The sequence below is a fragment of the Penicillium angulare genome, assembly GCF_028827245.1.
Source record: "Penicillium angulare strain IBT 27051 chromosome Unknown utg000004l_segment0_segment0, whole genome shotgun sequence".
Taxonomy (NCBI): Eukaryota; Fungi; Ascomycota; class Eurotiomycetes; order Eurotiales; family Aspergillaceae; genus Penicillium; species Penicillium angulare.
In genome coordinates, this window is record NW_026623163.1 from 8,887,403 (window position 1) to 8,902,001 (window position 14,599).

The 14,599-nt window shown below is 47.6% G+C and overlaps 7 protein-coding genes across 7 annotated transcripts; 3 read left to right on the top strand and 4 right to left on the bottom strand.

The window, feature by feature from the left end:
- Window positions 1-24: 24 nt before the first annotated feature.
- On the top strand, window positions 25-1,067 carry N7478_007252 (60S ribosomal protein uL6; the record flags this gene model as incomplete). The annotated part of the gene is made up of 4 exons (XM_056923466.1): window positions 25-70; window positions 375-678; window positions 781-958; window positions 1,017-1,067. The coding sequence occupies 4 exons, from the start codon at window positions 25-27 to the stop codon at window positions 1,065-1,067; spliced, it is 579 nt and encodes a 192-aa protein (XP_056781503.1).
- Window positions 1,068-1,584: 517 nt separating this feature from the next.
- On the top strand, window positions 1,585-3,616 carry N7478_007253 (triacylglycerol lipase family protein; the record flags this gene model as incomplete). Its single annotated transcript, XM_056923467.1, has 4 exons — window positions 1,585-1,668; window positions 1,757-1,896; window positions 1,969-2,776; window positions 2,846-3,616. The coding sequence occupies 4 exons, from the start codon at window positions 1,585-1,587 to the stop codon at window positions 3,614-3,616; spliced, it is 1,803 nt and encodes a 600-aa protein (XP_056781504.1).
- A 298-nt stretch (window positions 3,617-3,914) lies between these two features.
- Window positions 3,915-4,291, bottom strand: N7478_007254 (uncharacterized protein; the record flags this gene model as incomplete). Its single annotated transcript, XM_056923468.1, has 3 exons — window positions 3,915-4,035; window positions 4,111-4,181; window positions 4,247-4,291. The coding sequence occupies 3 exons, from the start codon at window positions 4,289-4,291 to the stop codon at window positions 3,915-3,917; spliced, it is 237 nt and encodes a 78-aa protein (XP_056781505.1).
- Window positions 4,292-5,025: 734 nt separating this feature from the next.
- Window positions 5,026-6,672, bottom strand: N7478_007255 (putative amino acid permease; the record flags this gene model as incomplete). The annotated part of the gene is made up of 2 exons (XM_056923469.1): window positions 5,026-5,063; window positions 5,151-6,672. 2 exons carry the CDS (start codon window positions 6,670-6,672, stop codon window positions 5,026-5,028), a joined length of 1,560 nt encoding a protein of 519 aa, XP_056781506.1.
- Window positions 6,673-7,719: 1,047 nt separating this feature from the next.
- N7478_007256 (uncharacterized protein) lies at window positions 7,720-10,110 on the bottom strand (the record flags this gene model as incomplete). Its single annotated transcript, XM_056923470.1, has 3 exons — window positions 7,720-7,850; window positions 7,929-9,950; window positions 10,080-10,110. The coding sequence occupies 3 exons, from the start codon at window positions 10,108-10,110 to the stop codon at window positions 7,720-7,722; spliced, it is 2,184 nt and encodes a 727-aa protein (XP_056781507.1).
- A 1,996-nt stretch (window positions 10,111-12,106) lies between these two features.
- N7478_007257 (uncharacterized protein) lies at window positions 12,107-12,562 on the top strand (the record flags this gene model as incomplete). The annotated part of the gene is made up of 1 exon (XM_056923471.1): window positions 12,107-12,562. One exon carries the CDS (start codon window positions 12,107-12,109, stop codon window positions 12,560-12,562), a length of 456 nt encoding a protein of 151 aa, XP_056781508.1.
- Window positions 12,563-13,174: 612 nt separating this feature from the next.
- N7478_007258 (Mob1/phocein family protein) lies at window positions 13,175-14,584 on the bottom strand (the record flags this gene model as incomplete). Its single annotated transcript, XM_056923472.1, has 4 exons — window positions 13,175-13,718; window positions 13,789-13,903; window positions 13,973-14,241; window positions 14,562-14,584. The coding sequence occupies 4 exons, from the start codon at window positions 14,582-14,584 to the stop codon at window positions 13,175-13,177; spliced, it is 951 nt and encodes a 316-aa protein (XP_056781509.1).
- Between the last annotated feature and the right edge of the window lie 15 nt (window positions 14,585-14,599).

A 14,599-nucleotide genomic window follows, 5' to 3' on the forward strand; every position in this document is an offset into this window, starting at 1 on the left:
GCCAACACCACCCACGCAGTCAAGATGCGGTACATTCACTCCGAGGAACGGCTGCCCATTCCGGACAATGGTGAGCATACGACTTTTTTCTGTTTTGCGAGGAATTCCAGGTTATATGTGAAGGACAAATATGGTGGGATCTGGGCGCACACACATCCACGATCTCATGAGGAGGACCATTCGACTACAATCATTCCTATGCAACAAGGGGAATGGAGGAAAAGATCAACTTGCCCGATTTTTGTTCCAGGTGTCTCAACACGCCGGACGAAGAGAAAAATATCATATACCTGGAATTGCGCACATTTAGATGTTTGATTTTAAAAAAAAGTCAAGAGGACCGACGGCTGATTCATGATTTCTTTAATCTACAGTGAAGGTTCACATTCGTTCGCGCATTGTGACCGTTGAGGGTCCCCGTGGCAAGCTCGTCAAGGATCTCTCCCACATCGCCGTTACCTTCGGCCGCCCCGAGCAGAACGTTATCTCTATCGAGCTGCACCACGGTGTCCGTAAGGGTGTCGCTACCCTCCGTACCGTCCGCACTCTCATCAACAACTTGATGATCGGTGTTACCCGCGGTTTCCTCTACAAGATGCGTTACGTCTACGCCCATTTCCCCATCAACGTGAACATCGAGAAGAACGCCGAGACCGGTCGCAACGAGGTTGAGATCCGGTATGTTCGATTCAAAATCTTGCTTGGACTTCTACTCTGCCCATGAGTTGGATCTTCAATTTGACATGATAGCATCAATGCTGACGGGTCTTTTTTTTCTAGTAACTTCTTGGGTGAGAAGTACGTTCGCCGCGTCACTGCCCAGGCTGGTGTTGACATTGTTCCCTCCGCCAACGTCAAGGATGAGCTCCAGCTGTCCGGTAACTCCCTCGAGGGTGTTTCCCAGAGTGCCGCCGACATCCAGCAGATCTGCCGTGTCCGTAACAAGGATATCCGTAAGGTATGTGGAATTGCATCTAATCACAGGAATTGGAGAATCAATACTAATATTCTTATAGTTCTTGGACGGTCTGTACGTTTCTGAGCGCGGTAACATCATTGAAGAGTAAAGAATGAAGCTTGATGGGTATTTCGGGTGTCCGGGAGAGCTTCTTTTTAATTTCGCCTACTTGCATATAGGGAAGCAAAGCGAAATGACAAAAATCAAACGACTTGCAAATTCATGATTCTTCATATTCTTGAACCATTCGTAGATCTTTAATTTGGATTTATATCTACTCGTATTTTCCGGGGCTTATCGGGTTCCTTATACTTGGACTTCAAGTTGTGGCCCTACAAGGATTTTCCCTTAACCCTTCCATTATTGAGGACCACAAAATCTTCCCACTCATTTCTCCATGTCAACCAACCTTAAATCTTACAGCCCACTTGCTTGTATCTAACCTTTATTCCTGTCTATTCTTTCTTACAATCTATATATTTATTATTATCGACCTCGTGTTTATTTCTAAAAAAGAAATTCTTCCGCTTCTCCATTCGTCTGCGCGCGTGACGACATAGCATGTGAAAGCCCCAATTCTCGACAAGTTTCTTCCTCAGCATCCTGGACCTCTTCGTAACCTCGACATGAGGTCCTGGTGGCTCGGCATGTGGAGTATTATGACAGCAATATTCAGTATGATACTGGATGTCGCGAAATTCTGGGAACAAGTGAGTCGTACTCCATATTAACGCGGGGGAGGTGGCTGGTCTCCGCATCCCGAAAGCGACTTCCTACACTGGACACACATGCTTATAGAATCCACAGAAATTCCTATCATGGTGGCACTCCAAATCCCCACGAGCACAACTATTCCATACATTGGAAACAGCACATAGTTATCAAGAATGGGAAGGAGCCGCCTTTGAACTGGATGAGATCCTGAATAAAGACCTTTGGTATGCCCATGCCCATAGTACCCACAACACCCACGGACCACATTGTGACTCTGGCTAATCTCCCAATCACAGGCGGCAGAATAATATCAGTCGACACTATGACCATCGACTTATCCTAGGTCGACTGGAAGCGTTGATGCTCGCGAGGGAAAGCGAGAATGTCCTGACATTGGTTAGCCTCCTTCGTTCGGGGCTGGTGCGCAATCTAGGCAATATTACATCGACAAAGCTGTTCACACATGCTTATGCTGGAACGAAACTTTTGATCGACGATTATATTACCCAGGTTGCATTGTCGATTCAGTATGTCACTTCGCTTCAACCCGTTCCTGGACACACAAATGGTTTCACGTCCCAAGCGAAGCTGGAGCTGCTACATGATACCCGGCAGGCCTTTGGGCGGACAACTTTGCTATTACAGGGCGGGTCGGCGTTTGGATTGTGCCATTTAGGTGTTGTCAAAGCGCTGCATTTGCAAGGGTTGTTACCTCGAATTATCACTGGTACCGCGACGGGGGCTATGGTTGCTGCTCTTGTGGGTATTCATCCGGAGAATGAGTTGCTAGCACTACTGGATGGTGATACGATCGATTTTTCGGCTTTTGATCAGCGGGGGAAAAGTCAATCCAATGGAACATCTGGTAGTAATGGTAAGGGGGATGGGTGGTTACGGACATTTGTTCGGCGGATGATGCGATTCATTCGCACAGGACATTTATTTGATATGGAATTATTGGAGGAGTGTGTACGATCTAATGTTGGAGATTTGACCTTTGAAGAGGCTTATGCTCGATCTAAGCGCATTTTGAACATCACGATAGCCACGGCAGGCAAAACTGGTACACCCAATTTGCTTAATTACCTCACAGCACCTAATGTGGTAAGTTTCTATGCTCTGTCCATCTCACATATCTGTTTATGTTCGAATATCTAACGACTGGACAAATAGTTGATCTGGTCCGCGGCTGCAGCCTCTAATGCTTCATCTTTCTCCTCGCGTTCTGCCCCTGTCACCATCTACTGCAAAGATGAAACCGGATCTATTGTGCCCTGGCCACATGCACAAGATGCAATTTTCCAACCATGGAGGCACATTCACTATAACGAGGGCGAATCACCTCTCGCTCGAATTGCAGAGCTCTTCAACGTAAACCATTTCATCGTCTCCCAAGCAAGGCCATATCTAATCCCTTTCCTTCGTTCCGAACTCAATCTCCTCGATCGTCGCCAAACTGGCTGGAATAATCTTTCCCGATCTCTTATGCGCCTTGTGCTAGTTGAGCTCCGCCATCGTCTCCGCCAACTAGATTATCTTGGTCTTCTCCCTGGTGCTGTTAGCCGCCTCCTCATTGACGAACTCATTCCCGGTCCAAATTTGACTCTGGTTCCTGATTTGGCCTTTTCGGATCTTGGGAGGCTTTTTCAGCATCCTACGAGGGAACAGGTTGCTGAGTGGACGCTGAAGGGGGAAAGAGGTGTTTGGCCTGCTGTTAGTGCTTTGAAGGTTCGGGAGGCTATTGAAATTGAGCTGGATCGGGGATATCAGATTGTAAGGAGGAGGAGACCGAGTGATGTTTCCCTTCCTGCTCCGGTGGTGCAGCATCATTCGCCTAATGAGGGTGTTCCTCGTCGAAGACGGATAGATGGGGAGAAGGAGAAGGAGAAAGGGGATGATGATGAGTTTCTTATTGAGGGGGGGGGGGGGGGGGGAATTTTATAGAAAGGGTGTGAGCGATGTCTCCGGGGCCTCAATTATAGACTATTAGCTGTAGGATGCAATTTACTATGGATTACGAGATTTATTATATTTATTATGTTTAGAACAAGAAATTGATGGGGAATTCATATGTCGTTCTTTAATCCGTAACTCATCCTCATTTGATCTTTCGATCCAAATCCTAATCTGCATTTCCCCATTCTAATTCCCTATTCCGATTCCCCATTCCCATTCGTGAAACGCTCTCTCAGTCACCATTTAGTTGAGTTAAAGCAGAGCCTCGGTACCACATTGCATCCATCTACTTCTTCGAGCTAGATCCGCTGGAGCCATTGGAGCTAGAAGGAGTGTAGGTAGAACTTCCCTTCCCATCGTTGTGGTAGGTACTCCCATTAGAATTGGAGTAGTAGTAAGATCCATCCCTAACAAAATATCAGTCATGAAGCTCGTTTCCATCCTCACTTCTTTACTTCCTCAACTGGAACTTGGGAACTCACGTGTTAGAATAGTGGTAGCTGTTTGAGTTCGAGGCGCCGGACCCGTAGTCGCGTGCGCAGTAGTGGTTACCCTGTGTAAGTGTGATGTAATTAGTAACTCGTTTCTTCTGTTGATGTGTTATGCCTTTTCTCGTACCTGGCTGTTGCTGCCGGAGCTCCTGTAGGTGTAGTTATCAGGCATGGTGAGGGTGGGTGAGATTGTTTGTTTTGATTCTTGATTGGTTGTTCAAGTTGCAGAAGCTGAATGAAGAGACTTTGTGGTATGGGGGAGGGAAAAGGAGGAGAGGAGACGAGAGAAGAGAAGTGGGGTTTTTAAGGTGAAGTGAATGGGATGTGATGCTTCAAATGTTTGGTTGGTAGCGTTGAGTTAGATTGGCCAGCGGTTCGGGTAAAGATCTTCGTGTTCATTAATGATGGATGTGGCTTTCTTTTCTTTTTTTGCTTCTTCTAGAGTCGATCTTGACAGTTACATGCAAAGTCTACCATCTAAGGTGGTCCTCAGTTTTTAGGTGGGTATTTTATGCATGTTGATGAGCTTACCTTGCCAAGTAGCTTGATTTCTACACATGTCTACTGGATAGATAAATCTGTGGTATGAATGTAAAGAGAACTTTCCAAGGTTACCTCACCGCTGCTCTGGAATCGACGTATCTATTTTCTGTAATTGGGATTTGTTTCTGAACTAGCGATCTGCAGTGGGGTGATGTACCGAGGTACTGCCATGTACGGCGTGCATACAGATCACGTTCTGGTCTTTTTAGCCAAGGGAAGTGCGAGTTATGGAATCAGCTTATCATTAATTAGGACCTGTCATTGGCGATTCTGATAAATTGATTAGATACTTCTAGTCCATTATAGAGGAAACACAAAAGAACGCCCGAGAAGTCAGTAAAGTCTCATGATATCATGACGCATCTAATCCAATGCGTCAGACTCGGGAGGTCCCTTGTAATCTGCAGTCGAGTAAGTTAGAGAAATGCAATTGAAAACCGATCATCTGTGTGACAAATGAAAATCAAGAACAAAGGACATCGACTTACGTTTCCTTGCATAAACCACATACCACACAGCTGCAATGGCCATGAACCCCACAAACACAACAGATGCATAGTTCATGGAGGTTGGTGTCACAGGCAACACAGTCGGCATACTGAATAACACCAGCTCGAATAGGATCCAAACAATGGCAAGGATATTGACTGTATAGCCTACCAGCGAACCGCAATTCCAAGGAGCCTGCTTCACCTCTTCACGACCATTCAACACACTCAAAGAGATTGGAATGGCATACGCAGCAGCCAAAGCAATGACACCAACTGAGACAAATGCAGTAAACGCACTCGAACTTCCAAGATTGATCAGACCGAGCAACATCTGAATAACCGTGAGCAGAATGAGAGACCACACCGGCACACCGAGATGGGGATTAACATGCGCCCAGAGGCGGGCTAAAGGAATCGCATCGTCACGCGCTACAGCCCATGTACACCGAGAAGCAGCTACCGTGATACTAATTGAGCAGAAGAGAGTGACGACCAACACCAGAAAGACGAGCCCGATAGCGGCATTTGGGGATCCCATCACGCGGTTCAGGATATACGGTAGTGCTTGGCCGCCTGGTGCTTGGATGATATCTGCTAATGGAGGTAATGTGGCGCAGATAGGAATAACGAAGAAGAGACCTGCAATACCACCGACTGGTACACTCCATGAGATGGCACGGGGAACCTTCACAGCTGGATTTGGACATTCCTCTGCCATTGAGGAGATCATGCCGATGGCAGAGAATGTATATGCTGGTGGGAGGAAACCGATGAAAAAGGTAAATCCTCCCCAGCCTGAGAAGCTCTTATCATAGTGCGATAGGGTATATGACACGCTGTGTCGGCCTACATCTGCCTTGACGGAGATAGCGATGAGAATGACGAGGATGGTGAGCGCGGTCCATGTTGCACATGCAATATCCACCTGTGGTAGATAGCGATTTGCAAATGTGCAAATAATCAAAGAACCCAGACAAACCGCGTAAAAGATCAGAAGCAATTGCCAGTTATTCGCGCTCCAGTCCGGGTGATACATGGATATAGTTGCTGAGAGCATGGATGCGAATCCAAAATTAACAGATAGTGTAATTGTCCAATTACCTATTAGCCAGATCCAGGCATTGATGAATGAGATTGTTGTTTTGGATGTTCGGGCTATTTGGAAGGACCAGTAGTATGGTCCTGCGGAGGTGGGATACCGAGATGCTAGCTCTGCTAGTGACATGGCGATACATTGATCTAGAAGACAGACTACTATCCATCCGACGAAGATTGATAAGGGGCCTCCGCCGTAGATTGCGCTAGAGAGGGCACTGCCGTCGCCGTAGGGAATTGCTGCTATGGCGAGTGTTTGGAAAAGTAGTGTGAGGACTGATCGGTTTCGGCGTAGCTCTTGGGTGTAGCCTAGTCTGTCTAGTTCATCTTGTTCGTGAATGCTGGCGATCTTGCCGGCTTCGTGGTCTGGTTCATGGGTATCGGGTGAATTGGCGATCTTCTCGTTGGAAGAATCGAGAGCCATGATTCAGTGGGAGGGAGGTATTCAATTGTCAGAGAGGGGAATATGGAGAAAGAAAATTATGAAGCAGGGGTAATATGGAGAAGAATGTGAGTGTAAGCGTAAGTGTAAGTGGTAATCCGCCCTTGATAAAGAAAAAGAAATCATCTCCTCTCCTGTTCCTGCGGAGAAAAGCAAGAATAGCCCTGCAACTTGAATGGTTGCACAGGCCACGCCACCGGGATATAAAACAGAATCAGATTTATGCTGCGGAGGTCGAGCCTATCGCTGACGTCCATTTTATCATTCAGATATACTCGAGAGCTCGAGAGCTTTCCCCTCCTGAGATCTCCGCAGCAGGATCCTGCAAACGGATTAGGGAACCCTGTCAGGCGGCTCGGGGGGGACCAGTAATCAGCTACTGTAAGCGGCATTATCTAGGTTAAGGTTCCCTTTATAGATCTGGCTTTGTTTTGTTTCTTTTTCTTCACATTGATTTACTCCTTTATCTTATCAGTTCTATTGGAACGTTGAAGTAATCTGAACAAGGTAGGCTAGACCACTAATGGACCCATAGGATCCACTTTGCGCTATCAACACAACACTTCACGCGAAACTTAAAGGGAAATGATTGCCCTTATTTCAAAGCGAAAGATAAGAACATCAATGGAGGGGATATGGATTGCTCTAGTTATTCCGTATGGAGTAGGAGGATACGATACTCGCGGGATTTCATGTTCTCTGCGCATAATTGCTAGACCAGATCAGGCAGTCTGATGCGTCGGTCGTTCTCCGCATGCCATCCACTAAATGCTTAGCTGGTTATTGGATTGATGTCAAAGGGAGAGTTTGAGATACAAACTATAAACGGAAATGCGGGGAAATCGACTCAAGGTGTACATCAAGTGTCTGTGCAGAGGTAGCGAGTTCGATGTTTCATTTAGTTGTAGAAGGTACGGAGCTTAGATTTGCAGTATCGTGGATTGTAGCAAATTAAACGTATACAACTATCAAATTCACAAATCTGAGGTATCAAAAAATCATTAAGTAGAAATTATATACGCATTACGATTAGTGAGCTGTTGATGGGCGTCCTGCGGGCTCGGCCTGTGCGTGCGCATCATGATGGACATCTTGACGCGAAATGCGAGAGCGAAGGCTGTGGCGGGATGGGGGTGGCGCAGTAGAGGTCAGAGGGGGAACTGAGAGTTTCAATTTTAGAGGATATTCACACCAGCTTGCTATAGGAAGAAAACAGGAAGAAGAGGGGGTAAACTTACTACTAAAGCCATAGCCCTCGGTAGTTCCTTGACGGTCATGTGGGTCAATCTCCACACGGATCGCAACATCTAGACCACCATACGTGCCACTATCGCTGCTGATACCATCGGCAGCCTTGTGAGTTGTGCCTGCTTCAACTTCACCTCTGTGAAGGGGTGCGTGGCCATCCTTAGGAAGACGATCAAGCTTGGTGCTTACAGGCTCTTCAGAAGATCCATTGGAGGCGGGAGCGACAACCTCAGTCAAACAAGCAAAGTTACGCGATGGCATAGTCACCTTGTTCCATGTGGCACTCTTCTCTTGGCCGCCGGGTTGCTGGTCGAACATGTTCATCAATGTCTCATCACAGGTACGGTCAAGATGGTGAATCTTGTTCCGGCGGGCTAGGAGGTTGGCCACAGCCTTGGGAGGGGGCTTGTTGGTAATGGCACTACTGATAACATTGACGATGTAGCGGTGGTCATTCTCACCAGCCAAATTCAACTTGGGGTGGGAGTAGAAACGTCCGATGGCAGCCAAGTGGACGTCACCGCTCAGAATAGTAACTCGTACAGAGTGGACGCGGGCAAGCTCTTGCAGGCGATTAACCAGCATCTTACGTTCACGCTTGTGTTGGCGAGCAGTGTAGTGGTCATCCAAATCGTCCAGCAAGTCGACTTGTCCATCGAATTCATTGAAAAGACCGCCTGCAACACCGAAACGCTTGTTCAGCAGACGAATTGGGGCAATAATGGGGGAAGTCAGAATGTTCTCCAGCCACGCCAGACGCGGGTAGGCAATTGGGACACCCAGCAAAACGACCAAGTGCTTGATTTCGCCGTTAGCAGCAGCAATTTCCCGCGCGACTCTTTGGAAAAGAAGGTCGTAGGTGTCGTTATAGTTGACCTGGTGGCGGGTGCGCTCTGTTCGAGCATCCACACCCAAAAACGCGATGCGCTTTCCGAATCGCATGTACAAATTGCGGCTGCGTTCCTCTACATAGGGACCTGGGCGCTTGCCGATAATCCAGCTATCATCCTCAGTCTGGCTATCAAGAACAAATGTGTTTTCGAGTTGACGGGGGTCAGCACCGGCAGTGCCATTGACTGCATGCATGGTCTGAGGCGCATCGGTGGTGAAAGTCGACTTGGGAGGAGCAATATGGTGCTGGAACAGACAGTAGTACTTGAAGGCAACGCCACCAATACCACGGAAGACTGCGCATTGCATAAAATGATCGGTATATGAGCCAAATCCGTCAATGATGTCGTGGTCATCCCAAATGTTGACTTGGGGAATTCTGCCGTTGGCAGCTCGGAAAGGCTCGGTGTTGTACCAGCGCACGTAATTAGCATAGTAGTACTCGTCACAGTCAGCACGCATCTGTTCGCTGAAATCATGGGTACGGCGCTTGTGGGGGTTGCTAATGGCTGTCCATTGCTTCAGGGGACCATCTACTCGAATTCCGTCGTTGTAAATCTGGTCGCCTCCGCCAACCATAACGTGGAAGGGCTTCTTTCCGTGGACGCGCAGCACGTCATTCCACAGATTGGGTCCCAACCACGCATCCATATCGGTGCCAACAGAGAATCCGTTGCATGAGTGGAACATGATGCGCATAGACTGGTCCTCTGCGGGGACCACAAAGTTCCAGGGATTTTTGACCTGCTCCTCAGATTCATTGTATAGACCTGGAATATCGTATTCCCAGCTCGCCTCGTAGGCCTCGACGGGTACATCAAGTGAAAACCGCCAGAATGCCTTGTGTGGGTCTTCGTAGAGCTTCAGACCGGCGATGGTCTGGTCTGTCTGGGCGTGGGATGAAAGTTGGCCTTCGGACGAGACAGGACCAAGTTGGCGCAAATGCAATTGTGGCTGGTCCTGGCCTGGCTTGGTGACAATCAATACACTTCCGTTCCACACAGCCGTAGACTCGTAGTGCATGTTCTTGAGGTTGATCAGCGGACCGGAGATCAGTTCGAAACGGCCGTTGCCGGTACTGGAGGCTACAATCGGAGCTTCATCGCCATTGGAGGTGACCCCTATGATAGTTGCTGTTAGTGCTATTCTTTTGCGCCTGGTGGGTTTTCTTTGCCCCTGTTAAGAATTGGAGCTGTGGCACTGCTTTGCGGTGGGATTGTTTTGTTTTGATTTCTTTGGACGGAACGTACCATTGATGGGGGCTACAGTAGGGTCAGCCATTGCCGAGGATTGCGATACACAAAACACCGCAAAGCGCTGTGGTAGATCAGGGGGGTGTAGGAAGAATTGGAGCGAAGGTCAACCGAGGACTTGGAGAGTCTCACGGGAAGAAAGAAGGTGGGATGGTGCTTATTCGGAACCACAACAAAAGGAGGAAAGGAGCAGGAATGTAAGATTAGGCAGGACTTGGCCAACTATAGGGCTGCAGGGCTGAGACGCAACAACGAAACGGAAAAAAACGAAAGAAAGGTCAAAGGGTAAAATAAAATAAACGAAATTGGATGCAGATCGGAGAGTAGCTAGTACCTGGGACACTCAACCAGATCGTATACCGGGACCAAGTATCCACTACATTAGGGGATAATTCTAGTACTATCTGCACCAATCAACAGCGGAAATTAGCAAACTGATTCCATGACGCTGCCCAGCCCCACGTCGTAGCTTTCTCTCCGCGCAAATGATCTTGGGCCCAATGATGACCAATTGGAATCAATTGGATCTAATTATACTCTCCTGAGCCACGTCCCAGCCACAGAAACCGGTTTTCGCAAAGTTACAATTGGCTACAGTGAAGTGGCGGTGCGGACTGTTCGCTGCTTAGCTACATCTATAGTCGGTCGCCTTGCTTGTTCGACTCCGTATGTTCCGATTGTTTTTGCTTTTGATGGGCAAACGGTATGTCACGATCGGAGTTGAGCGACTGTGTCGCATATGTGGGCGTATGCAGGATGAACTGGTATTTTGTGCATGTTACGTGTACTGTACAGCTTAGAGTTTACAGAGGATAGCCTGAAAGACTTGAGATCTCTTGTCTACACGGTACAAAGATGCTAGGAATAAATAGTAATTAATACGTAGTAAGTTATGGAATATTTTCTTCTTTTTCTTTGACAAATCTGCAGTCGAAATAGATAGTAAGATTACTTCTGCTGTGCTCTGTACAATCTGTACCGTATCCATCCATCTGAGCCATAACCAGCCCCCCACTCACTCTATAGGCTTGGCTTGGATCCACCAGTTTCGACTTCGGCCCACGATACAACTAGTCACACACTATATCTGCTAGTCGGAGATCAGGACAGAGAAATGATGAACGCCAATGTCAAGATCATCTGGCATGTTTGAGTCACGCCTCCTACAATTGCTCAGATAGGAACTGTAGGTACTGATGATCGAAAAGATCGCATTCCCAACCGCATCCAACGAGCTGAAGGGCGGGAGTTGTGGAGTAGACGGGGCTCTTGGCACGGAAGAGCGGTCGAATAATAAATCACACGAGATGACCTGTTTCATTTGGTTATTTGGCGATTTCCAAGGTTGGTGACAGGTGATTCTTACTCTGTACTGCTGAAGAGTTAGTATGTCCCGTGCAAACTGGAAATTCCCAGCCTACATATTGGAGTTGGTCGTCTCCAAGTCTTTCCAAGATGAATATTTCTAGGCACTGCAGGGATTTGTATAGACTGATACAACTTTATTCTTCAAGTTTCTTCGATTTTGTTATCTTGTAGGAGTACATGGATACTATGTACTACATAGAATATTACAGAAAGCAATATCATAACCTTCAAGTTCAAGTTGATTACATACTATGCATATAACAGTGTCCAGGTGTTTGCAAGGCTCAAAGGCTAGATATATCTCCGAGTCCACAAGTTGAACTTGAACCTTTGGACATTATAATTGTAAAAACAAATGCACTGCAAAGCCAAATAACTATTTTAACATACAGTAGAAGGCTGTTAGATATCTATTTCATTTTTTGTACCCCCGCCGCTGCCCCAATTTACATACATATTCACCCAAAGGCCATAGAAGCCATAGTAGGCGCCCTGGCACGCGTGAAAAGCGGCGATAGCCCCACTTCAGCAAAGCTACCCATCTCAACGCTGGAAAGTGCTACATACACACCCATCAAGCTTCAAATCCTCCAGTTTCTGCACACTACCACCTTGAAATAATACCCACATCTCTCTTGTGTCTTAACGAGATCAATATGACCACCACGGCGCCCTCTATCGACCCCACCGCTTTCGCTGAAGCAATTACCGAGCTGCCCCTCTCAGCAGTTTATAGCAAAATCTCCGAGCTCCGCAACTCAATTGCGCATCTGTACCGGTCGAACTCTGAGCTTCGCCTCTTTCTTGAAGAGTCCCAGGATACCGAAGAAGAGAAGAAGGAGCTGGAGGGATATATCCTGGAGAATGAAGGCGTGGTTACCTCTATAAATGTACGGGTTTCATTGCTGAAGACTGAGTTGGAGAAATGGGGACAACCCTGGGTTGAGGGGGAGGAGCGAGAGGATGGAGATGGTGATAGAAATGCAGAGACGCAGGATCATTCGGAATCGACAGGTGCAGAGTCGGGGACAGGGACAAGTACAGGGAATAATGCGCTGACGAATGGGTCTGGGTCTGGGTCTGCTGGCCAGGATGATGGAGTTTATCTGTAATGGGGTCTGCTTCTTATGACGACCGAAACGTTTAATGGGAATATCAAAATATCGAAATGTTGCACATATTATGCATTTGGTTTTTTAAAGGTGTTTATACTTCGTCTAGATATATGCGCGAGGAGCGGGTACATGTCTATAACTAGTACTGGAGGGATTGGTTCGTCAAAAGAAAAGAAGGAAACATCTCCGTTCCACTGGATCTCCTAATTTAAATCATCCCTCATTGATCATGCCAAATTCAACTGGACCCAGATGGGCTCGGGTCAAAACGAGCCATGTTATAATGAATCATCCGTCTCGACGAATCGATACGGACAAGGAGATAGATGTAAAGGAGAGATGCAAAATCGTCATGATAAAATATTCACACCGCATGCTAAATGCTCAAAGCCCGGGTTCCGGGCTGTATCATCGGCAATTTGTCTCAAGTTGCCCTTGTGGCGCAAAGAAAGAAAGCAGAAACACGAAAGTAAGATGAGCGCAGTCCAACGCCAGGTTGAGGAACATGTAGTAGTCGTCACTTTGTAGAGAGAGAAATATGATGGATGGGGAAAAAAGACAAGAAAAAGAGATGGGAAAAATGCGCTCGCTCACGTTGCCAGGATTCATCTAGGTAGAGGCTTGTTGAGCCCAATGTCCACCATTAAGGGCCTCGGGAGGCACACGTTGCTGCTTGATAAAGAGATCAATCAGAGGCTGCATTGGCTCCATCTCCTTATCCGAGACCAGCTGGTAGTACTTGGCGACCGTCACAAAGTGCACGAAGCACATGTTCAGGATATCATGCTTGTTGATGTGCCAGAAAGGGTTGAGCCAGTGGGCATGGTAAAGATGCGCGTAACAGCGGAACATCTGCTTCATGATACCCTGACAGTCCTTGTAAAAGGTCTGAGGGAAACCACTTGACTTGCCGATCCATTCGTCGGCACCAGCACCATTTGTTCCTGGGTTGGCTCCTTCTGGAACAGGGGCTCCAGTGGCGGCGGCTGCAGCATCTCCGAGGGCTGAGGTTTCCGGGATGCCGTTCACATTCTCGGTGGGGAACATGACCGGGTCGTGGATCTTACTGACAATCCATTTCTCGACACGGTTGATGAACTTGGGTGCTGAGATCTTGGCGGCACGGCCATCGACGAGCCACGTGTAGGTCAACCTATTTAACAACGTGATATTAGTCTTGCGAACCCCGGATTTTTTCGATACCCCGCAGTTATTCTACATACCGTCCAGCAGACATTGTCGGACATGTGCTCTCATTGCAAATTTGGACGCCTGTCACACCGTTCACCTCTTGGATAACCTGTAGCATGCCATGGAGCAGACGGTATTGTTCAACAACTAATACATCCACGTATCAGCGTTTGTATCCATAGCCTTAAGATGGCCGTGTTATTCAATGGCACTTACTCTGGTGAGCCAACCACTCGCCGATCTCTACATTCTTGGGACAAGCACACAGGGTCAAGAAGTTGCCCCTCACATTCAACGGAGCGTACTTCTCTTGGAAAAAGTATTTGGGGGCATCGGGATCATTGGCGGCGAGGTTGTCAATAGTCAGACTGTTGGATAACGAGGGCGAGTTCGACATGGCGCCGGTTCGAGGATCTTGTGGTGCTTGCGCGGGGCTCTTAGGAGGATTGTTCTTGTTATTTCCTCCCCTGCCAAACCCTTGGCGCCTAAATGAAAGAAGGGCGGATTAGCAATAGGTCCGGGTGCTGGGTCAGCTGCGATCCTGGGGGGGTTGAAGGATGGAAGACAAGCAAATAAATCACTCAGGGAGTAAGAGAAGAAGTGCATTGAGAAAAGAAAGAGGAATGATTTAGACTTTGGAGTAGGGGGAAGCTATATTGTGATGTGGCGCTGTGCTCTCAGATGCATTGTATATGAGGGGGGGGGGGACAGTGAGACCGCAAATATGGGGGAAGGAGGGGGAGAGGGAAATCAAATCTACAGAGGTAGAGTACCGCATTTCCATCCGATTAGATTTCAAACTTACACACTCTGGAAAAAGGTCGCCATTGTCAAAGATTCAAG